At 40.9% G+C, this 24,259-nt stretch overlaps 1 protein-coding gene across 1 annotated transcript; it reads right to left on the bottom strand.

Annotated features, from left to right (window-relative positions):
- Positions 1–3,688: 3,688 nt before the first annotated feature.
- Positions 3,689–23,314, bottom strand: GALNT8 (polypeptide N-acetylgalactosaminyltransferase 8). The gene is made up of 12 exons (XM_035892079.1): positions 23,139–23,314; positions 21,516–22,040; positions 20,282–20,570; positions 17,368–17,534; positions 16,118–16,301; positions 13,998–14,195; positions 11,042–11,156; positions 8,965–9,150; positions 7,264–7,401; positions 6,377–6,472; positions 5,633–5,800; positions 3,689–3,865 (listed from the first exon to the last, which is right to left on the bottom strand). Exons 2-12 carry the CDS (start codon positions 21,928–21,930, stop codon positions 3,689–3,691), a joined length of 2,133 nt encoding a protein of 710 aa, XP_035747972.1. The 5' UTR covers positions 21,931–22,040; positions 23,139–23,314.
- Positions 23,315–24,259: the final 945 nt, after the last annotated feature.

The raw sequence follows: 24,259 nt of genomic DNA, 5'->3' as shown, positions 1-24,259 counted from the left end.
TAATCTACACAAAACTGACGTACATTTGCACATCTCCTTTGAACCACTGTAACAGAAAAACACATGGCATTAAAAACAAACAGCTATCATGATACTGAATTCAGAGCTCTGTGTGTCCACCACAGCAGGGCTCAAGTAAACGTGGTTTTGCTTCAAAGCTGCTGCCATTATCATTTTTGCTTTGGGCACTTAGCAACAGATGGCACATTCCTGGGGAATTTTGCAGGCAAACACACACGCTGTAAGGTACCATTTTGCCTTGTCTGGGAGTGGAGGTTGGGAAGGCAAGGGACTGCAAGGAAATTCACAGTGAACAGATGGAAAAACATGCTCTGAAGTAACAGTGAGTCTCACAAAAAACAGCAAAAGCAGCCTGAAATCTAATCTGAGTTTACAACCATGATAGATAACTTTCCAGGTACAAGGGACAGGATGGAACACTGATCTACCCCATGTGATTGATGGAGCCACTATCTCACTGGCAGTAAAGCTTGCATGCTTTACTGAGGGTTTCTGTGTGGGTGACTGTGAGCAGCTTTACCCTTTGGTCCTCTCAGTGCTAGCAATTAATTGTCTGGTTGATATCCTCACCTCACCCCGATCTCTCCCTCAGAAGGGAAAACTCAGGCTCCCAGTCTATGAAGATTTCAAAAAACATGCATTCCTAGGTTACATAGCAGAAGAAAAAAAAAAAAAAGAAAAATACTGTGCTGGAAGATGTGCACAGGAAAACAGGTATATAGCAGCATAAATGGGGTGAATTATGCCCAGGAATATCAAATCAAACCAGAGGACAAAGTGAGCTACTTGTGTCTTATGTGGGAGAGGAAAAATTGTGCTGTGACAGGGACATGCATAGTGGCAAACAGGTGAAACCAGTAGTAAATCATCTAACTTTCTGAAAATTACAATTTTCTGCCGAACTTTTCTGTGCCTAATAATCTACTCTTGTTTTTGACATAAGACAGATAAAATTTAAATAATAATTTGGTTAAAGGTTGCCCACTGATCCTGACTGGATGGCTCTTGATGCAAGCTATACACTGCTGGTAACACATTCACTTAATGCTTAGAAAGGGCTAATTTCACAGAGAGGGGGGGAAAAGAAGTAAATTCAGATGGGAAAAGTCAGGCAAAAAAAAAAAATGTAAATGAAAGCAATGGGTTTTTTTATTATCCACCGCACATGGCTTGGTCAGAAGTAAACAAATCCCCCAGTGACAGACTAAATGATTCTGTCTGTTCTCTGATTCAGTTTCCCCTTAAAGAGACTCACAATTGGTAGTCCCTTAAATAGTTCCTGTCTCCAGACTGGCTCTTCTCCCCATTCCACCAGATATTAAAGAAAAAAACCTTTTTGCCTTTTCTAATTCTTCCTCCCAAGGTGGATTCCTGTTGCACATGCAGGAAAGCCAAGCTTGCTTGAGCACAAAACCAAAGAGGAAAGCTTCACCGTTCTGCAGCAGCCAGTAGGGCCTACCTTCATTGTAATATGTGCCTCAGTCATTTTGTTTCTATCTGCTCTGAACTAAGCTGTCCCATTCCTTTGCAGCTGCACACCCATTAAAAACTCCTGCCTATTATGTTGTTATTTATTACCTGTTTTCAGTACATGGCACTGCAGTACTCTCACATCATTTTGCAGGAGCTGAGGTGATTTTCTGCATTTCTGAAAGTTCAGCTAATGCCTGGTTTTCAGGTCAAGGTGAGATCCCACTCTTTATGCTGCACCGCAGTCGTAGCTGCCTTCTTGTGATAGATACACCAGGTCAGTAGAGTCCTACCTCTGCTGCAGACTTGCTGAGGAATCAGGCATCAGTTGCTTCATCATGCAGTGAATTTCCAAGTTCAAAAGTATGACTAGTGGGAGCAATGTATTACTATTGTAGCACCAAAACATTGAGTTGTTATTTTATGTCTCATCAAGCATCACCAGAAAGCACTATGAAAATTGAGTTTTTCTCTTATAGCTACTTTCTTTTCTCATTACAAAATTAGCCAAAAAGAAATGTTTGTGGAGAGGCTTTAGGAAATTGAAACAACTCATACTTGAGATAAATCAAAATATTTGAAGCATTTTGTTTCAGTGTTGACTCCTGCCTATAACCAGAGGCCATACATTAAGAACCAGAAAATCTAGACTTTCTGGAACATTTTGATCTTTTCCCAAACTCTAAGTTCAAAACAAAATTGTCCAAATGTCCACTACATTTTGATTCTATTGAAGTGGCATATTAAGATGGAAAAATGATTACGTGAACACTTTTTGTTCATCATCACCAGTAGGCCAGATTATCATTTTAGTTGTACTGGCAAAATTCCCACTGTCTTCATCGTGCTTGCCAAAATACTAATCCTTTGACTTGCTAAGACATGCTGTTGAAGATGCAGAAAACCACCAGAGCACATATTCCTCTTTCTTTGGTGTTTTTGGCTTTGACCCAGTACATGGGAATAAAAGTTGGTTTTAGTATCTTAAATTTAATCTAGTTTAAATGTGGCATTTTTAAGAATCAGTTTTCAGAACAGAAAAATACAGGCCCTGAGGACCAAGGACTGTCCTATAAGAAGAGCTTGTCCAATTCCGATCCTGAATATCAGGCCCTCCCAGATGGTTTAAATCAAGTTTACAGAGGAATTAGAAAGGAGAAAACAAATCACACTGGATTATATTCAAATAAATATTTAAACAAACCCTGAATACAATTTCTACTCAGATAAAATGCTTGGCACTCTTTTGATAACAAAATTACTTTGGGCTGAATCCCTATATAGTTTAAATGAGTTTATTTTACAGGAGTTCCTTTTAACAAACAAGCATAGGTCCTAGGAGTAGTTACTCTAAAAAGTAGGACAGTCAGCTCCACCTAACCCTATTTCTACAAGAACTCACATTGTGTCTACCTGGAAGCTGCCTCCCATTCATGCCATATTTTACTCAGCTTCTTTTACAGATGTACGTGCTACTGCATATAGATTATTGCATTGGCCTTGTATTAGTTTGTGGAAACCACCGAGTTGAATCCCCTTGTTTCCAAGGGGACTTTCTCCATGCTGTCAGCTGGCTAGCCCAAACAACTTCACATAGGTAAACGTAAAACAGCCTTCATGTGGCTCACTGCTGAATCTGAATTTAGTCTAGGCAATTTATAGGGACAGAAGAACAAGGATGTATTTCATTTCACCCACTAGGTTGAGCACATCTTGACAAGAAGTTTTGCATTATCTATAGGACATAGGACAAGAGCAATGGTCCAGTTCAGCCTGAGATAAATTCTGTACCAGAGGAAGTCAGACCCACTTTCATTTCTTCTGACTTTTCCTATCTGACTGAAATGCCGAAGTTAGAAAGTTAAAAGACCTTACACTGGTCTTGCATTAAAGAGCACAGAGAGGCACTTCCAAAGGACAGCATAAGGGACTCTGGTGAATTGAAACACTCTTGGACGTAACTGCTTCTCTCTGGTGATAATAAGAGACCAAAACCAAATCCTTCTCTTAACTGAGGAAACTCAGGGGGGTCATGCCCCAAGAATGCAGTGAGATGAACTTGCACGTTTGCATGAGTAGCTCATAGCTCCTGCAATGAAGTACTACATTGTAAAATCCCATGTAAACAAACTCTTGAAATAATTGCTTTTATTGCTGTGTTATGTTCAAACAACTTTCAAGGAAAAACATCCTCTGGTCAATGCTTTGAGTGCTGTGCCTTCTGTTCCAGGTTTGTCTTTCCCCAGTCCTTAACTGTGTGTTGGATATTCCACCTTTGTCCCGTGCAGGTCCGCATTACAAGTCTGTATGAAACTGGATCATCTGTTGTGATTTCGAGGCATCTTTTAGTGCTCCTGTTGATTACGGCTGATCCCTACAAAAGGAAAGGAAATACGAGAGAAGCCGAGGGTTTATAAATTTAGTTCTTAGTCAGGATGCAAATTTCTTGGCCTCACAAATGTGCCTGAGAAAGACTAGTAGGTCACAGACCCGAAAGAAAAATGTTGCATTTTCCTCAGCCTAATGACGCATGACAGCTTATGGAACTCTCAAAGGCATATTAAAATATATTTAGAGATTTGTGGCTGGTTTTTGGAGTTGGGGGAGAGGGGGAGTGGTATTTGGGTTTTGGGGGGTGTTTGGGGTTTTTTTACAGTTCAAAAAATCATTTTAGTAACTTTTAATACTGCATCCTCTTTTGAAAGAAGAGAGGCAATAACAGGTAAGAGAATATTCATCTCTTACCTCTTAAGTCAATATTTCAGTAACAGCTATTATGAATGGAGTGGGGTGTGGTTAAGTCAACTCACCACGCTGGAAAAGAGGATTTTCATAAGGGGTTGGGCTCCAGAACAAATAGGATCTTACCTAGCTCCTTCAGGCAGCCAGTTTTTCTGCTATGATAATGCTCCATGAACACAAGGAACTGAAGGTCTACTTTTAAGGTAGGTCTAAATTTTCCAGAAACATGCCTGCAACTTCTTCTGAGTTTTGTGGTTACAGACCAGACTAAAGTTAGAGGAAAGCCCACATTAGAGGAATTTCTGCAGACCATGTAGGTCTATATTATTTGGTGCACACCACTGAAACCTTTGTATTTCACCAATTCAACCCTTCTGTTCTCCACCACTCTCTCACAGGGCTTGTTCCTGCTTAGTTGTTCACTGACAGAGGAATACAGGAAGCAGGCCCATACATTACATGTAAAATTAATTATTAATTAAATAAAGCTAATACGGTTTGAACTGCCAGAGAGTGGAGAAGCTGCATGGCTTCCTTTCCCATCTCTCCCTCCATCATTATTGCTGCTGCCTGTTTATCCTGCCCCAGCAGAGGGGCAGTATCTGTCTGAAGACTATCTGACTAAGCTATTATCATCACATTCTGTATTCAGAGGCACTGAATATAGAATATGAAAGTATCACTTGGGATCTTAAGCATGTCAGCATCAGCGGACATAAATCCTGCACAAATAGAGGCAAGCTAACAGTGTGAAGGCACTAATCATCAGCTGTAACCTGAGCTCTGAAAGGATGAACCTAGCTTGATCTCAAACAAGGATTTCCATGCTCAGATGTTGGTACAGAAAATGGTACCAGAGAGCGAGCAGGACAAGGCATCACCCGCTTTTTCCAACAGGTCCCACGAGGAGGGCTGGGAAGACAGATGGTGGACAGTGGAGAGAGCACGGCCAGACCATCAAAAGAAACAGACGCACCTGGGCTCGCACATTCCCTGCCCGTTAGCCCAACTGTGATAACTGAGCTAGTGAGTGTTTTTAGTTGGCCCAGCTAAAAATTAAAAGACTTAAATTGTTAAGTAAAAGGCTTAAACCAGCTGATTCCACCAAGACTGACAGACAGTTGGAGGACAAATAAGTGGCTAGGGTTCAGACAACAAGTGAGAACTGGTTAAATTCTGGTAACTCAGACAACTTCAATTGTGTGACCATCCTCTTGTTTTTAACATCACACCCCCCTGAAGACTCAGTCAGCTTCACCGTAGCTCTTGCAGTGGCACCTGCAAGTCTTGAAATTGAGTCCATGTTATTCAGAAGCAAACTGCTTTGGAAGGAAAGTGTCTAAGATTTCATTATAATGAGAAAGCTTATTGAAATGTGGGGATATAGAAATCCACCTACCTGCTTAAAATCCCAGTGCAAGTTCAGGCCTTTATTCACAGCTGTGTCACATTGCTCTAAAACTGGCAGGTCCCCGTTCCCAGGGTCTGTCAGGCACCTATCAGCTGTAGACCGTCGGGCACGTAGACCTCCTACATACATTTCTCCAGTGCTGTGATAAAAGGTGTGCTGAAGGAGAAGGTGACACGACTGCCAGTGAATTAAGATATCAGGGAAATCTCATCAGCAGATAGTTCCAAAACAGATATTGAGAGGTATCAGCTCTACAGCACCAGCATTCACTGGTCCCTCAGTAATTAAACCAGGATGCATTTGACCCTATATAACATCTCTCTGCTTTCCACTGAAAAAAAGCAAGATGCTTACAATTGAATGGTAACCCTTAGCTTCCCTCCTACTGAGAGGACAGGCAGTGAGGTGCGAGGAAGAGCTCCACCTGTTTCCCATTCATCCCGCTGGTCTTCTGTTAATCAACAAGATCAATCAGTATCAATGTGAGGTCTCACATTTTTTTGGCAAGGCTAAACCAAAAGCCATAGTCTAATGCAGTTAGATCTCCATGGGAACCTGCTCTGCTGCCAGTAGCATTGGGGAGCAGAATTTAATGAAATAAAGGTTAATATTCCCCTTTAGATAGCACAGAGATAATAGTTTTGAAGTGCCTATTTCATTGCCCTGTGGAGGCTTGAAAGGAACACTTAGCAACAGCTCATATGTAAGGATCTGATCAGTTGTTTGCATTACCTGTGATGAATATGCATGACAAGGATACATAATTGGTGTGTTTCCAGGGACAGGGCCATGATCAATACAGGCATCTTCTTTCAATGTGTTTTTCATCTGCAGAATAAAACAGGAAATTTACCGTGAGGAACAGCAATCCTGTTTTCAACTCCTCACTGCAAATTTTTAAAACTGTCCTGAGAGCAAGGCTAGTTTATTCAGAGGTCTTCATCAAATCCTGAAGTGGAAGATACAACATGGGTTTAGAAAAGAAATCTCAGGTTACCTTTGTAGAAATGATTCATCACAGCAAAAGTCAAAAGCAAATCTAAGGTCCTTCAAAGACTCAGTGACATCATGCCATGCAGCACCATGTCAGAAGTTATCAGGCAGCTCCAAACAGGTGAGTACCACTGCCCAGGTCCAGAAAGGTATGCAAGCTTGGATCTAGAAAATGCCTACCTATATAAAGAAGCCACTGAAGCCTTGATGATTAGTTCTCTCTTTCACAAATAGTGGCCTGACTTCCAAAGTATTACATGCTATCTTGATTCATGTCTGCATGCTTTCCAAATTATCCTGCTAATCTCTGGAGAAAAAACCCCACATATTCCATTGAAAAACTCAGGCCCTTACAAGAAGATGTTGATCCATTCTTGTTGGTCATTGTTTTGCATGCAGTAAGAAAAAGAAAATGCATGTTAAGCACTTTCCCAAACTACTGTTGTGCTCCCATCAGTACATAAACAGTTTAGAAATTCTAGACTGACAACTAATAGAACACAATTTTAGAAATGTCAGTGTCTAGAAAACCATATCAATCAGCAAAACAGTGTTCACAACAATTCTTCATAACAGTAGAGCTAAATAATTGTTCCACATTTCAAATAAACAGACTCAATACTTACTGTGCCATAGCCAACAATGTTGGGAAGAAATACTAAATCAGGGTAAATGTTTTTTATGTACCAGTCAAAGCTTTTACAGTTCAGTTTTTTCCTCAGCTCTTTTCTGGAAGAAACATCTCCAAAGTCTACTCCAGAATTCTGCAAGAACGACATATACTTAATTACCACATTAAGGTGGTCTGAGAAACTAAGGAAGAGACAGACTTATTTCTCCATATTGTCTATTCATAACATAAAAAATATATTTAAAAGTTCATTGAAAAAAACCCTACATTTTTTAAACTTCAGAATTTCAGAACATGTTTGTCTAGAGGTGCCAATAAATTACTGAAACACTAGCATGTTATGACTTCATCAATATAAAGAATATCAAAGTTAGATATAACTAAGAAGTAGTTTTTATACTGACAAAAAAAAAATCTATCTCAAAGTGAAAAATAAGACAGAGCTTGTTAACAACCTTAGTTTGATCAATAGTCTGTTGACTGTGACGCTAACCTCATATGGGAGTAATCAAGATTCAAACACTGTTTCCAAGACTATGTAACTTCTTATGCAAAGTGGAACAGCTCCAGCAGGAGAGTTTGACAGAAATCAATCCAACAGGAGCTTGCATCCCATGTTTAAGCAGTTGTGTAAAATGCAGTCTGTCACCTCAATAAGTTAGGTTAGGAATTTCAAGTAGACTCGTACATCCCGGAGAAATGGGGTCATTAAAGATGAACAAGTTTTACTCAAGTTTCATTCAGTGCTAAAACTGATACTTGTGGTTCCGAGCAGTAGCTTAGTTTTTGATGACTAGCATTTTCAGATGAAAAATTCCAAATATTTACAGTAAAAATTAGTGGGGAAGGAAAGCGGATTCTTTTTAAGTTTTAATTTATGATATATCACTATATATTTTAATTTAATTTTTTCATATATATTCACAGAAACACAAGGAGGTGGGAAGCTATTCTTCCTTTGTTAAAGATTCGTAAATCCACTGAAGTGCAGGCTGGGAAACTTCATACAGTTTTTTTATTAAATGAAGCTATCAATACTCAAGAGGTGGTCTTCATACTTCCAGTATCTTCAACAGTTTGTGCTGGAGAAAAGTTAAAACCATATTCAGAAGTACTGAAGAAGAAAAAAAAATGCAATTTAAAGGTCTTAGATTATTATAATTTTTACAGGAAAGTTCTTAATTTCCTGCTATTACCATTTTTCATCCTTACAAGGATGCCCTAAAACTTTCCGCTTTTTCTTGCAGTAAAACCAAAGCAGAACTTTGGGCTGCAGAGAGGAGAGTTCACTTAAAAGTATGTGATGAAGAGTAATTGAATTCTCTATATAAATTTCAATTTTGTTTATTCAAAAGATATTCAGGGATACCCAGATCACTAGAGACATGTTCTTCCATGCAAAATTCTAAATATTCCAGGGAAAGTGTTCCCTGTTTCCCTTCAAAAAATTAAAATACATGTTAAATAATTTCATTTTATATTCCTTAAGCTAGGCACCAGCTCTTGGTCTGAGCCTAAAAGGAACATGTCTATGATCATGACTCTTGGATGCCATCCATACCAGTAATTATTAGCATATCAATATTAATTTTTTTTTTCACAGTGACTCTTATAACCACACTATGCCTCTTTTTTTGTGACCACATGCTCTTATTTGACTACTTCTAGGCTTTGGATTCCAATTGGAAACAGCCACCTCAATTGGAAGATTCCACGCAAAGTAGACCATGTACTTGTATTCATCCATCCACACTTCAGCTACCCGCAAGGCGTTGCGTTTCACTGTGACGGTCAAATCTAGCAAGTAAGGCTTGTGAGCTCGTTCCAAATGACCAATTCTTGAACAGGGCAGCACTTCTACTTTACCTCCACACTGCCAGGCCTACGTCAAAAAGAAAGAATTTGACGTAAAGTTGCCTATTTATTCAAACTCTTTGTACTTTTTTTTAGTGCTCCCATTTCTGATCCCCCCCACTCCTTCACCGGATGAACTGGCAGGCCCTCAACATTCAAAGCCCTATTTCCTCACTTGAGTGAATGAAGCGAATTTTTCAACACCTTTCATTTCTACTGTGTAGCGTGCTATCACAGGTCCAGGAGAGTAAAGGAACGTTCATTCTTCTTTTTCTTTGCCATCACCATTAACAAAACTATTCAGAGATTCCCGTGGCAAGACACTCAGATTGATTGGCATAGAAGCACTAAGGCAAATTGGTACATATCTCCAACTGATCTTACCAGGAGCTAGACTGCTAAATACCATGGTGGTTATGGGCCTGAAATCTTCAGAAGCAGTGGCATTGCCCGGGACATGCCAAGAACAAAACTGGTCATGCAAAATCTTACATGCTAGGGAGAATTCAAGAGAAAGACAAAATCCAGTGGATGCATGGAAAATATCCACAAGGAATTCAAAGAGATACCTAAGCAGGACATAACCAATGCTTCAAAAGTACCAACAGAACACACCAAACCTGACTATACATGAACCAGATTAAGTGTGGAAGCTCTTCAAAAGGTGAGCAGCTATGTAGAACTGAATTCAAGCTGGCAAGTCCACGTGTCACTGCACAATGCAGATTTATTCTACCACTTTAGGGATCACCACACAATGCTCCACTGTGTGCTATAGACTTCCTTCACATTAAATTTTCCAGGGCTGGCAAGCTGGCTAAAGAAAAGCATAAGAGACTGCTTGCTTGCTAACCAAGCATATTTGACACAAGAAACTCTCAGGATGGAAATAAACAGAGACCTTTAATACTATTTTTGCAGTCAATTTTCAGTGCAGCTTTGTGTTTTAACTGAACTGATTGTCCACTGTTTTCACATCCAGCATTTGTGTAAGTGACTACAGACTTATATTGCCTCCACTGCAAATGGTGAAGGGAAATAAAGTGTAAATGTATTTTCAAGGAACAGAACTGAAATACTAATTCACAACCTGCCTCACATGGTGTGAGGTGATGACATGTGACATTTCAATCTCACAGATAGAATCTGAAGCGTGGGGTCTTTGGTCATGTCTCCTATGAGTAACGGAGAAATGCGTCAACATCTCTGATACAGCATCAAACCAAGGTAGTACATCCACGTGACTTGGTGTGATGTCTCATATACAGGGGCTTTGTTTAACAGGATTTAGCATGTTTGGAAGACTGTTGCTGTACTTCCTCTTGATCATCAATTCTACAAATCAAAAAATCTCATTTAGGCCTATCTCTGCTATAATGTCACATATTGCAGGAATTCTATTTGTTCTTTTTCCTTTCCTTCAGAGTCTTCAATCAGTCCACATCTTTCCTGATGTATGGTGCCAGAAATCAAAACACAACTCCAGAAAAGAACTTAGCAGCAGAAGAGAAGGATCATCAATGCCATCTTTTCCCATCCAGCTGCACGGCCATGTTGACCAATACAAAGTCTGTTACTCCCAGTTCTTTTCTAGCTGGATGTTCCCCAACCTGCACCTCTGTAGCTGTATATTCCTCATATTTCTCCTAATTGCACAAAGCATGCTACCCTGTTATAGAAAAAACCCTAGACTTATTTGACAGGAGTCAAAATCCTTAAGAAGTATCAACAAAAGCCTGCTGATAAGCTTTACACACTGTTGGATATCTATCACTTCCCTTTGGTACCCAAAATAAACCAGACTTGTTCTGAAATATTAACCCAAGCTTTGGATAGCAACCAGCAGCCTGAGTGCTTTTGAAAAAATCACAAACTAGTTTTCATTGTCTTTCAAAAAAAGATGAAAAAAATAGGCTTACCCTCACGCCAAGTTCCACATTTTCTCCTCCATATATGTGCATTCCACTGTCCAGTACACCAATCTCACCCAGAAATTTCCTATCTGCAGCAAGAATTCCCATTATGGATGGGCTCCTGGAGAACCAAATGAGTAAAATTAGAAAGAAGCAATGATGATGGAAATAAAGTCAATTAACCATCAATCAAATCTTGAATTTCTGGAAGGATTCCAGTTGCATCCAAGAGAGAATAACAGATTTAATTCAGAAAAACACGTGGATCAACATTAAAGAGTCCAGAAGACAGCAAATAAACTTGATCAATGGTCTAAAAAGCATGATTTAGTATTTTAAAGAATTAGATATATTTTGAGAGGAGATGTGACAACAATTTTCACATATTTAAAACAAGAAAGAAAGAAATCAGATTAAACTGCAGCAAGGAAGAATTAGGTTGGACTTCATGAAATTTTACCTAACACTAAGAAAACTTAAACACTAAAGCCCATTGCCAAGGGAATTGTGAAATCACTGTCAACTGAGGTTTTGAAAGAGAAATGAGATGATTGTCTGGCAGGACCAATTCCACCGTAGATTAATCAGTCCTAGAGGTGGGGGAAAGGGGACTGAAAGGGGATTTGTCGTTCTTTTGGTATCCTCATTGTCTATGATCAAACCTGCTTCTATTTTCTCTGGTCTAAGAATTGTGGACATCCCCCCATGAAACATTCTTTAACCTACATTTGGCTTGCTTTCATTCTGTTCTCCTACCCAAACCATTAACACTCACTATATAATGTTTTTAAACACATACAGATGCCAATTTCACCCATAGTTCTTTATCTAGGTACATGTGAAGTCTTATCTCCAGGTGTAGTAGTATACAAATGAAGAAATCTGCCATCTCATCTGACAGCACAGTATATTATTTTCAAATGTTTTCACGGTGCCTTTCCTCCTCAGGATCTACATAGTAAATTTTAAAGCCCTTTATATAAGTAAGGATGGTGGATTAACCTTGGCTGGCTGCCACCAAGTGCCCACAAAGCCACTCACTATCTTCCCCTGTCTTGCTGAGAAGGTGGAACGAGAAAGATGAAAAAAGCACATGGGTTGCGATAAGGATAGGGAAGTTGCCAGTTACCATCACCAGCAAAACAGACTGGGGAATATTAATTTATTTCCAATTAAAATTTAATTAATTTAATTTATTGCGAATTAAAAATAAAGGAGGACAGTGAGAGAAACAAAACCAAAACTAAACCACCTTCCCTCCATTCCCCTTCTTTCCAGGTTCAACTTCACTCCTAACTCTTCTACCTCCTCCCCCTGCCCTGAGCAGGGCTTTAGGATGGAAAATGGGGGTTCTAGTCAGTTGATAACACTTCATCTCTGCCACTCTTTTCTCCTCCCCTGCTCCAGCATGGGGTCCTCACAGGTGCTGCAGTTCTGCAAGAACTGCTACAGAATGGGTCCTTTTCACAGGGTACAGTTCTCCAGGACAAGACTGATCCAGTGTGGGTCCCATGCAGGCTGCAGTTCTTGCCAGAAAACATGCTCCTGCCTGAGCATTTCTCCATGAGCTACAGCCTGCTCCAGCATAGGCTCTTCACAGGTTGTATCTTCTTCCAGGGCATATCCACCTGGCTCTGGTGTGGGGTCCTCCATGGGCTGTGGTGTGGATATCTGCTCCAGCGTGGTTTTCAACGGGCTGCCATGTGGATATCTGCTCTGGCATGGTCCTCCACAGGCTGTTGTGTGGACATCTGGCTGGCATGGTCCTCCACACACTACAGGGAGACAGCCTGCTTCACCATGGTCTTTTCTGGGAAATCAGGCTGCAGGGAAATCTCTGTTCTGGTGCCTGGAGCACCTCCTCCCCCTTGTTCTTCACTGACCTCAGTGTCTGCAGGGCTGTTCCTCTCGTATTTCTTCCTCACTCCTCTCACTCACAGATGCTGCACAGCATTTTTTACCCTGTCTTAAATACGTTATTGCAGAGGCACCACGAGTGTGGCTGACTGGCTCAGCTTTGGCCAGCACCACGTCCATTTTGGAGCCAGCTGGAACTGGGTCTGTCCAACACGGAGGCAGTCCCTCACCTCTTCTCACAGAAGCTACGACAGCAGCTTCCCCCACTACCAAAACCTTGCCATGAAAACCCAATAAAATAAGACAGGACAAGAAAAACCTGATGACTATATCTTATCTCTTATTATGTTTTTCAACATTGTTTGATGGTTGTTAATTGCTAAGGCTCAGTCAACAACATCTGACATCCTTGTAGAACAATGAAATAAATGGGTTTATATATTCAGCCTGAGATGGCTGCTGGCATCGTAGTACCAGCAACCATCTTGTGTTGAATAAATAAACTAATCTGAATAATTAAGGAAGGTATCAGGACCGGAAGCAAATATATTGGATTCTAAGGTTAGCTGTAAGGGGTCACTTTAGGTATAACAGCTGTGTGTGTATTGTGTTCATGTCTTTTTCTTGCTTTTGTGCAACACACAAATGATAAGGGTTGAAAAAGGCTGCCCAAGATCACTGTAATCATGTTACTCCAACATCTCCAAGGAACGAATGTCACAGTTTGAATCCATGCAAATCCTCACAGCTCAGACATGCAATCGTCCAGAAAAGGTGTGAGATTCACTCCATGTTGTTGGACAAGCATGGAGAGGGGCTACGGTTCATCATGTGCAGTCAATAAGTATTGCTACCATACTTCTCGCTAAGGAACATAAGACAGAAAAACCAATGACCTGGGGATTGCCTGAAAATCTGACAGCAGGATCATCACAGGGCAGATTCTGTAATACAACTCTGCAACTGTAGTACTGAGATTTTCAGGGCTGATAAATAATCCTTTGTAGGTATCTATCCCACCACCTATCTTCTTCTTCTTCCCTCTGCTAGCTCTATGTTGGATATCATGTATTTTGGCTCACTCACAAATGCTGTTCAAACTTACCGGACTGGAGCTGTTTCATCCTTCAGAGCATACCAATCAGCTGGCAAAGATTCATAAAGGCACCAGAGTGCCCAGTCAAATCCATCTGCAGCCACTGAATACTGAAGAATCTCAAAGTCATCAAAACGAATATTGTCAAATACTGGTGATATTATAACAGTGCGATCTTCTTTTAGTCGAGACAAAATAGGCTCAGCCCTACCAAAATTAACAGAGTCTATTCAGCTTGAAAAAGTGGAAAGCTAATGAACAGTACTAAATTTTACCACCTGTTTCTAAAACTGGGTTAGCTACTTTATTTAAGTCACTGACTTTGGCCTCTACAAAAAGTTGTATGCCAGTCTTAGAGTGCTAGTAACCCAAATTGCTAATGCCATGCCTCAATTTTCCCTTCTGTTAGGCTGCTTCTGCATTTTGACTGTCACTAATCAAACTAACCATAAGTTCCATGCCTAACTTGTTGGGTTTATTGCTACCTGGGTTTGCTTCCTACAGGTTCTAGAGTTTTCAGTATCTGCATGATGAGACGAGAAGGGAAAAGGAAAGGAAGGAGATGCTGAGGGGTGCTGTAAGCCCTAAGGTTGATCATTCACTGTCTTTCCCCTATGCCTTCATGGCACAGCTGCTGTATGAGGGAAATGGTGTGACCGATCAATGAATCCCTACAATGGAAGAAGGCTCAGAGAAGACAGGCAAGGATGATGTGCTCATAAAGCTCAGAGAATAATGTAGGGAGTGACCACAGCTATCGTAAAGGAAGCTGAACTTATCCCAACACCAAGGTCACTGTAGAGTGGCCTTTGTTGCAGATATACAGCAGTATCAGTTGCATGGGTCAGCTGGTTATGTACATGGCTTCCTAAAATCATCCATAGAAAATATTATCTTCCTGAGCCAGGCAGACCAACATGGGGGAACTGCATATGTAGCTCAGCCCAACATAGAATATAAAAATTGAACATCCAGAAAAATGAACTTTGAAGAGAGCAACATGCTTGAGTTGGCTTCAATCCACATATTCCTTCCAGCAACTAGGGACATCCAGCATCTTGACGGTGAGCATATAGACAGCAGTAACATGAATCCCATTCGTATGGTGATTCAACTGTATATTGCAATTGCTATATTGTGCTTGTGTTGTGATTTCAGTATATCGCTGTATCACTTTTCTAAACCAAACCCCCATGTATCTTCGAATAAGTAAATTTAATGTTAAAACATTAAACCCTCCTCATGTGGAATATCTAAAAGAACCTGGTCAGAGAGTATTGGATTCTGAAAGAGGGAGTGGTTTTACTGGACACCAGTTGTCATTAGGTCTAAAAGAACTGACCTTATCTCTCCCTACATACTCTTCATAGCCCAGTGTATCCCAATGAGTCCTGAAAGCCATGACAAAAGGACTTCAGCATTACCTTTAAGACTGCTAGGGAGTGTCAGTTAGTGTGTTGTCAAGAGAGAGATCTGGACCACACAGAGCCATTTTGGCCTGAGAAGGGCTGGGGGAAGATCCTTGCTCCCAGAAAGTGGGACAACAAGTGAGAATGTAAAGAGATTTCACACAGAACAGTACCATAGACATCACTACCTAACAGAATGTAAATATCCATCATCAGCCACTTGTTTTGCCTCTCTTTGCAAAAACAGTCCTACAGAACTATGATGCACTATTAAGCTAACAGGCAACAGCAAATAAACATTAGCCAAAGTTGGAATAAGTATCGAACCAATTTAAAGTCACTGGGTATTATGGCTGTCTAATATACTTATAAAGGGCCAAAGTTGCTGGCCGTGGAACTAAACAACCTGCATCATTCTTATGTTATTTCACTGCATGAAGTCTTTTTTCCTAGAAATATAATAAATACAAAGAGAAGGTAGGCATTTCTCTCTTCCTCTTCATTAAACAGCTTACTCTGTTACCTGTCTGCTTTTCTATTTATTTCAAACAATTGTATCCCTTTTCCTCTCAGAAATAAGCTACTTGGTGGCTGTTAATTAGCATGTGGCAGGCCAGAAAGGAGAACCACATATGGGATCCCTGTCCCCACTACACAGTTATATTCCTTGTCTACCTCTCTCTCCCCACTTCAGAAACCCCACAGCCTTCATAGTCTTACCATGCCACGTTCACTTCAATATGGGCATCCAAAATTGCAACAACATCTGCAGTTGATGCCTCCCAGCCAGAAATCCGGGCTTGTGTTAAGCCTTGTCTTTTCTGATGTCTGATGATCTTTAGCTTTCCAGGATGCTTTGCATTGTAATTTTTGATGTGTGCTTCCAAAGTTCCTTTCAGATCATCTAAAACCAGCCCATACATTTTAATGAATAAAAAAAAAAAAAAAAAAAAAAAGTAAGTCAATATTAAGAAATGGGAAAGATTATGTAGGTAATGGCTTTCTAGAGCTTCTCCTAGTTCCAGACCAAAACCTGAATTGTTCTTTGCAATAAAACAGCTCGAATTATTCAGGCACTCATTAATTCAAGAGGCTTTTTTTTAAAACCAACTTCCATTTCAGGAGTTCAATTAAGTACCTAAATTTCATTTACATATAGTACTATTGTATGGCTTCTAAATTGTAGACAAATACATCTGTATGTAGAAACTTTAGATGTGTGCCATAACAGCAACCAATTAGCTGTCTTAGTGCAGTGATTTCTGTGTGGAAAAACTTTTAGCATGTGGAAAAGAAAAGAGAAAATGAACAAGCCTTGAAAACATGAAATGCTCCTGTAAGAGCTGTAGGCATGCCAATTCCCTCAAAAAAAAAATAGTGTCAGAGAAAAGGAAAAGAAAGTTGGGTCCTTTTAGCATCATTTTGGAAATGCACTTAAACTCTTGCTCTACCCAGTCATACATGTTTTTCTAGCAGCTACAAAGCCTTAGAAACATGAGACATCAAACACATCTCATCAGGCAAGGAAGAAAAAAAAGAGCACCCTTAAGATCAAGGGCATGACTGTTTCTTACAGATGATTTTACAAGGCTTTGCTCAGCTCAATTTTAACCACAATGATGCACCCATTGCTTCCCCTAGGAGTATTTTCCACAACTCAAGACACCACTCTTGAAGGAGTTATTTCAGATACCTACAGAGATAGTTTTCCACTGTGCCCAATGAGCCAGTGACAATAAACACTCTCCCACTTCAATTTTTAACCTTTCCAAATACTTGCAGAACATCATCCTATTCCTTATTAGCCACCTTTTTTCAGGCTATTAAGGAGTTTGGGTTTTTTTCCTGCACTCAATTTACTTCTTAATTTTGAGTGGTCTACTCTGTGTGCACCCAAAAGGCCACCAATAGTCATTTAACACAACAGCGGCATAAATTAGCAAGAATCCTGCCTTCCCTGGGTCACTTACCATTTGAACTGTAGTCGTCTACCAGGATAATTTCTTTCAATAAATGAGAAGGTGTTCGGTTAATTATGCTAGTAATTGCACGTAAGATGACTGACAGTGCTTCATTCATAAATATAAGTATAACACTGAGTGTTGGAAGGTCTTTCGGATATGTTTTTATTTTACAGCTGTAATAGAAGAACAACAACTTTAGCACAGTTTCTAAAGAAAGTCAGAGAGCAAGGCAGCTTCAGAAAGGCAGAACTAGGATACTGGGCTTAAAACATATAGCAAAAATCAGCATAAGAGTGAAAAAAAGGAATTCCCAAATCCAAGTTTCATTATTCATTTGAGTTGCGTTATATATGTATAAACCATTTGGGTAAAGTTAAAATGTCTGTTAAGGCAATAAGAAAGAACAATTACTGTTTCTCAATTAAAAATGCTTATAAAATATTGAAACTAAATAATACAGCCAGAGATTATTATCTTACAAGGCAGTGGACATGTGAGTGAAATTTGGCTTTTTCATTTACAGAAGGAGATGACAATAGCCAAACCTGACAGCAGACAAAAGCAACTTAGACAATAATCCCTTCATATGTGCAGTGAAGAACAAGGTAGGTCTAGCTATACTGAACTGACATGGGAGAAGGATTCTCTTGGACAAGGGGTGTCTCTAGAAATTCTTGAGAGAGCTTTGAAAATCCTTCTTACAGAGTAAACCAGGCCTTATGGAACTCCATGATACCCCAGAATAAATTGTTTCCTGTACTGGAACAAACTTGTTTTGTGCTAGCTTGAATACTTCTGGACTTCCTGCTGTCTGACAAAAGATTTTTGAATTTTTTTTTTAAGTATATGTTCGACACATTTGTCAGCTGTGCTGATTAACATCCTGGCCACTGGGCAGATGGTACGGACTGGGTCTTCTTCATAGTGTTAAGCACTAACTCCCTCTAGAGCAGGCAAGACAGCATAGCTGGATTCTCGGGCTGATGCATTCCCTCCCCTTAGAGACACGCTCTTGAAAGCAATACTCAGACTGCAGGAGTTGTGTGGCTACATAACGCAGCTCTCTGACACCCAGGATCATGCTCCATGTAGACCTCTACAGTGGCAACTGTGCATGAATGAATTGCATTTTTGCTGGAATTTCTCCATTAGCTTTACTATCCATTAATGCAAGAGCCCAGGTGGGTGTCTGCAAAAGGTGGTCTCTGCAAATACATCTTTACAGCAAAGCAGAGGAGTACCAGGCACTGCAGCCATTCTGTGGGACCATGCAGACCATGCACTTGCTCTGGCCACGCCTGCGGTGGCTGCTCCAGAAAGTTCTCCCCCAGCAGAGTGGGGATTGTTCAGCTCAGGGCTGCCTCGGGAGGATCTGTGGCTGGCTCACCACCTTGTGCCCTCACACTACTCCACACGCTCTGCCTGAGTGCCCCAAGATATGCCGCATGGAAAGCTCCATGAAACTCACTCTGGAAGCTACTGCACATCCCTCACGCTACTTCAGACACCATGAACTGAGAAACACGTGAAAACTGTCATTATGTGCCAGAGTCAAGGCCTGACCCAAGACCCAGAGGACACCCACAGTCAGGGGCAACATATTACTGACCGCCCTAGATGGAACCAGTTCCATCCAAGCACTACAGTGAAGACCCAGCTGCATAACCTGCTCTTTACACCTTCCAGAGCGTTGCCAGTAAGACAACTCCCCTTTTCTCAAGTGCGATGTTGTTGATTCACACACAGTTTGGAATCCACTCTGCCCCCCACAACTCTTTTCTGAAATGCTCCACTGGATTTAGCACAAGTGACCGCGGGTACAAAGGTGTAGGCTGTGACATTCTTCCATGTTTACACCAGGTAATACCTGTAAAAGTTACTATTGTATTTTGCAATAAAATGTGTATCTTATCATGCTATACAGAAAAACATGTGTTTGCTTTTTCAACAGATACTTTTTCCTAATGAGGATTTTAATGGTTACTTCTGCCAGCTCCCATAATACCACTGTTCTGCTTAAGAAACATTATCTGTTGGTTTCAAGAACCAACAAATTCCTGGAAAAATCCCTGAAGCTTCCTCTTATGAAGTGGACTGCTTACCTACATCTTAATTCTTTAGATGTTTACCCCACTACATTTTCCACATTAGTCCACAGACCCTTTGGTAACTTGAGAGGGAAACAGAGAGATAAAATAAGTCTGTAAGGAAACTCACAAGGTCACCAGTCCATTATGGCTAGGCCTACAACACTAAAGGTAAGAGCGCCAGGGATTCAGCTCAAGTGCTGAATCTTCCCTCACTCTTCATGGGACTCACTGGCCAATAATTAGTTCCAGCCACCTCCCCCGTTTGATTTCTAATCATCTTTTAATAAGCAGTATACTTATTCCCCACTTATGGTCCGCAACATAGCTAAGAAAAACAAGCATTTTGTTAAAAGGACAAAATTTTACAACATAGGGGAAAGAGGGGGCTGGGGGACTTAAAAAACACCACTTTGGATATCTAAGCATATAAGAGGCTTACATAAGACAACATAAGAGACAAGACAAAGAACACTTCAGATGACCTGGGCTTTGGGGCTTAAATAGAATGTAAACAGACCAGAAGGTCTCATATCTTCTGAATGCTATGGTTATTTTTTCCCCTTTTTACTGACAGTTAGAAGTCCTATATCAATTATAATGTTAACATTATATTCTTCTTCCTAAGAGTCTTCTCTAAACTGTGACTTCTTTTCACAGTCTTTGGAGCATGTTACAAGTCTGGGCAAGACATGGAAAAAAATGGTAGGCAAAACCCCTAAACAAACAGAGCACAAATTGAGATCTATGAGTAGATTAGCCCAAAGCAATGTGGATCCCTTTCCCTTTAATTTCATGTCTCCTTGTGAATGTAGAGAGGGCTTATACTGCACCTGGGAGATCTGGTGTCTCTGATAGGTCGATCCAGAGGTAGAAGATCACTGAAATAAACATTATACCCATAATTTAAGAACAGATTCTGTGCAATAACTTGCTCTTCTTCCCTTAAATCTGCACCCCAGCGTTTGAACAAAGCTGAGTCCGGGTACAGCAAATGGTGTTCAATCTCCTTTTCCTCCTTTGCGTTATCAGCTTTGTGTACTTCAGTCTTGGAGTTAACTTGCAGCTTCAAGTCATGTTCTATTTGTTTTATATTTTCATGGAATGCTTCCACTGATTTTGCTGATTGAAAATAAAAAATATTGTTTATAACAGCAATTGAGAACATTCTCCATCATCATAACTGAGCCAAATTCTCCTTATAACACGGCAGGTGAAGAGATCCATGAAGTTACCGCTAAACTGATGTTCACATGACAGTAACATCAGATCCTCCCTCCTACATGAAAACAGTTTTTAAACACCGTATTTCACAATACCCTGCATCAGATACTGCTCTCAATTGCATGGGTGCAGAGCAAGTGGAGAAAACAGGGAGTAGGGGCAACACACAAATTGTTAAATTGGGCACAAATCATTTCCATGATGTTATGCTTGAGTTACATTAATGTATTAAGGACCCACAATGGGATTCCCATCTAAGTCAGGTTATTGATACCATATTGATCTTGGAGGTAAATATAGTAAATGAGCCCTTTGCCATCTCCTTTAATAAGCTTACTGGAATCTTTTGACTTCTGCTTAGAAAGATTTAAACAGGGTGAACCCTAACCTCTCAAGGTTTTATTAGGTTCACAATACTGTGCAATAAAGAAAAAGCACAGAAAGCCTGTGTGGGGTTGTTTAGGAGATACTGTTCTTGAAGGTAAATACAATCATTGAGCCCTTTGAAGCATCTTTTGAAAAGCTTATTCAGTTTTGACTTTTCTTATCAGAAAGCTTTGAAGAAGGTGAATCCTAATATCTCAAGGTCTTGTTAAGCTTACAAGGAGCTGTCTAATATGCAAAAAGCTACCATGATAACCATGAAAGATTTCATTGTTTTCTGTGTAAGTAGAGAAGCTATCAAATCTTTTTCATGATTACAAGAACAAAAAGAAAACCAAAACAATCAAAAGTGTGCAGGGAAACCCAAACAAACATTATTGCTGCTATCTATTATTCTATTCTTCAGGAAATGTAGATATCTAATCCTCAAAAAATTAAGCAGCGTGGCATTTTACTTACAGAGGTTCTGAATGTTCCAGTCCAAATGGTCCAGTCTCTGGAGGATGTTATTTTGTTGGTCCAGAGACCGATGATTAACGTCCAAGGAACCAAGCTTTCCCTTTCTTTGTTCTTGCAGTAAGTGCACCAGGTAACACACAACACCTACGTTCACAATTAACAGTGCAACTTTATGTGGTCTCTTCCAGGGTGCCATTGTAAGCTTGAAGCAACTCAGCATTCTGCTGCTATTTGGAGTTTGTCTGTGGTTCTGGGTCTGCACCGAGTCTTCTTTCCAAAGGCACTGTTTCAAATTGCCTCTACTTGACTGAGAACTAAGATTGCTAGACAAAGTAATTATCAGAGTCTGATGAGTCATAGAACTGATGATGATAAGGTGCAGCTTACAGGTGTTTTCACTTGCGTGCTGATACATGGCTGTACAAGGTTATCGATATCAAGGAAAACATGCAGCTCTCACTGGCTTGTGTAACGTGTCACGTGAATGGAGCGAACGCCTGGGGTGATGCTGTGGGAAGCACAGGGCTGTTGGGTAGATGTCAGAAAGCTTGTCATGCAGCAAAGCACATGTACACACAAAGACAGTTGGAATAAACTGCAAGCCAATTCTATGTTTCCTGGCCATTAGCAGCTGGGGAATTGTGTATCAGATTAAACAAAAATGTGAAAATACATTGGAATGCATTTTCCATCAGGTTTTGAACTGGCTGGAAGCAATTATGACTAGGATAGGACACTTCACAGCCCTCTCCCACACAGGCCATTCCTGCAGCTCACCACTACCAAACCCCTGCCAGTCATCCCTTCTACACACATGTGAATTTGAAGTAGCACTCCACTAGTGTATGGAGCTTCCTTTCCACAAAAATACCAAGCTGCTTCTTGCTTACTAGCATTCCTGTCCCAGTGTGGGTCATCTGCTGGCCACAGTCCCTCAGGGCTGTCCCTGCCTGGCACGTGTCCCCCATGGGCCACAGTCCCTTCAGAAGTGTCTCCTTCAATGAGTGCGCCTGCAGCCTCCCCAGCAGCCCCCTCTGGGTGTCTCCTGCCTTAAGGGCTGGCACATTTTCTTATGTATATCACTTCATTGCTTCTTGTAGCAGGGCAGCCCTGCAGCCCCTGCTATAGAAACCCTAGGAGTTACGCCAGGTACATACTCCTGTAAACGTTACTTTAAATTCCCATCAGTAGTGCATAATCTTTTTTTTAAGGAAAAATTGTATCTATAAAAATTATATCTATAGACTGTGTACACGGTCCTATTTATCTGCCTTTCCCCTAAAAAGTCCCGATCATGTTGGCCAAAGACAGCAGGCAACTTCACAGAGAAGAGACCCTGCCATTTACCCACCTGCAGAAAGACTACATCGTAAGTTTAAGCCTTACACACCAGTTAATTCAATGGCAGAGAGACATGACAAACACCATAACAGGGCCAAAATGAAGCATTGATGCCCTGTTAGACAGCTGAGAAACCACACAAGATGCAAATCCAGAATAAACCAGATTTATTCAGGTGAAGATCCTTCAGCTGCTCACTGAAGCTCCTGTTTACAAAACACCCATTCTGTAACTCTCATGGCCAGTTTTTTTATATACCAAAGAGGCAAAAAACGGACTTACCACATGCACTGCCGGCTGAAGGGATGCAGGAGCTCCAGGAATATCTTGCAAACACAGAAGGTGAAGTTTCACAGAGCTCCCAATGCTGTATTGCTAGAGAGCCAATCTGACTCCTCTCCACACACCTGACTCCTTACCACCAAGTAGGGCTTCTTTAAATAGCTTGTAGTCACTGTCCTGGTTTCAGCTGGGAGAGAGTTAATTTTCTTCCTAGTAGCTGGCATGCTGCTGTGTTTTGGATTTAGTATGAAGATAATGTTGATAACTCCCTGATGTTTTTAGTTGTCGCTAAGTAGTGCTTACACTAAGTCAAGGACTTTTCAGCTTCCCCTGTTCTGCCAGGTGCACAAGAAGCTGGGAGGGGGCACAGCCAGGACAGCTGGTCCAAACTGGCTAAAGCCATATTCCATACCATATGACGTCATGCTCAGCATATAAAGCCAGGGGAAGAAGGAGGAAGGGAGAGACGTTTGGAGTTAGAGTTTGTCTCCCTAAGTCACCATTACGCATGATGGAGCCCTGCTTTCCTGGAGATGGCTGAACACCTGCCTGCCCATGGGAAGTAGGGAATGAATTCCTTGGTTTGCTTTGCTTGCGTGCGCAGCTTTTGCTTTACCTATTAACCTGTCTTTATCTCAACCCATGAGTGTTCTCTTTTTTCCGATTCCCTCCCCTGTCCCACTGGGGAGGAGTGAGTATGGTGCTTGGTTGCAGCTGGCATTAAACCAGGACAGTCACCTTTGCTCTCAACCTTCCCTAGAGCCACAACTGACCACACCTGAAAGTCTCCTCAGCTGCAGACGGTTGGACAAATCAAATGTATCCCCAAATCATGGGATACAACCACATCAGTAAATAAAACTTTGTCAAGGCACAGGGTCATTCAGTTCCCAATTATTTCCAATGCTGTAATTGCTCATGTGTTCCTGCCTGCACCATCTAGGACTTTCCCAGAAAACACCTGCCACAATTTGCAGACTTACCAGAGACTTTTCCCCATGGGAGTAACTCGAGCCGGGTGTTTCCTGGTTGGCGTGCAGGAGAGAGGAGCTAGGTGTGCCAACAATAGCCATGTCTTTCCACTTACTTCGAAGGGTTGAGAACAATCCCTCAGCTCATCT

Source organism: Egretta garzetta, unplaced genomic scaffold (assembly GCF_000687185.1).
Source record: "Egretta garzetta isolate BGI_Z169 unplaced genomic scaffold, ASM68718v1 scaffold293, whole genome shotgun sequence".
Classification (NCBI taxonomy): domain Eukaryota; kingdom Metazoa; phylum Chordata; class Aves; order Pelecaniformes; family Ardeidae; genus Egretta; species Egretta garzetta.
The sequence above is the reverse complement of the archived record's forward strand: the minus strand, read 5'-3'. Positions and strand labels throughout refer to the sequence as shown.

Excerpts from the sequence above, each read along its gene's own strand:
- GALNT8 (XM_035892079.1), bottom strand. The coding sequence starts at position 21,930 with ATGTATCAGCACGCAAGTGAAAACACCTGTAAGCTGCACCTTATCATC. Across the intron at positions 20,571-21,515 it reads CTGGAACATTCAGAACCTCT|CAAAATCAGTGGAAGCATTC; the intron begins GTAAGTAAAATG and ends ATTTTCAATCAG. Across the intron at positions 17,535-20,281 it reads AGAGACACCAGATCTCCCAG|CTGTAAAATAAAAACATATC; the intron begins GTGCAGTATAAG and ends CTTCTATTACAG.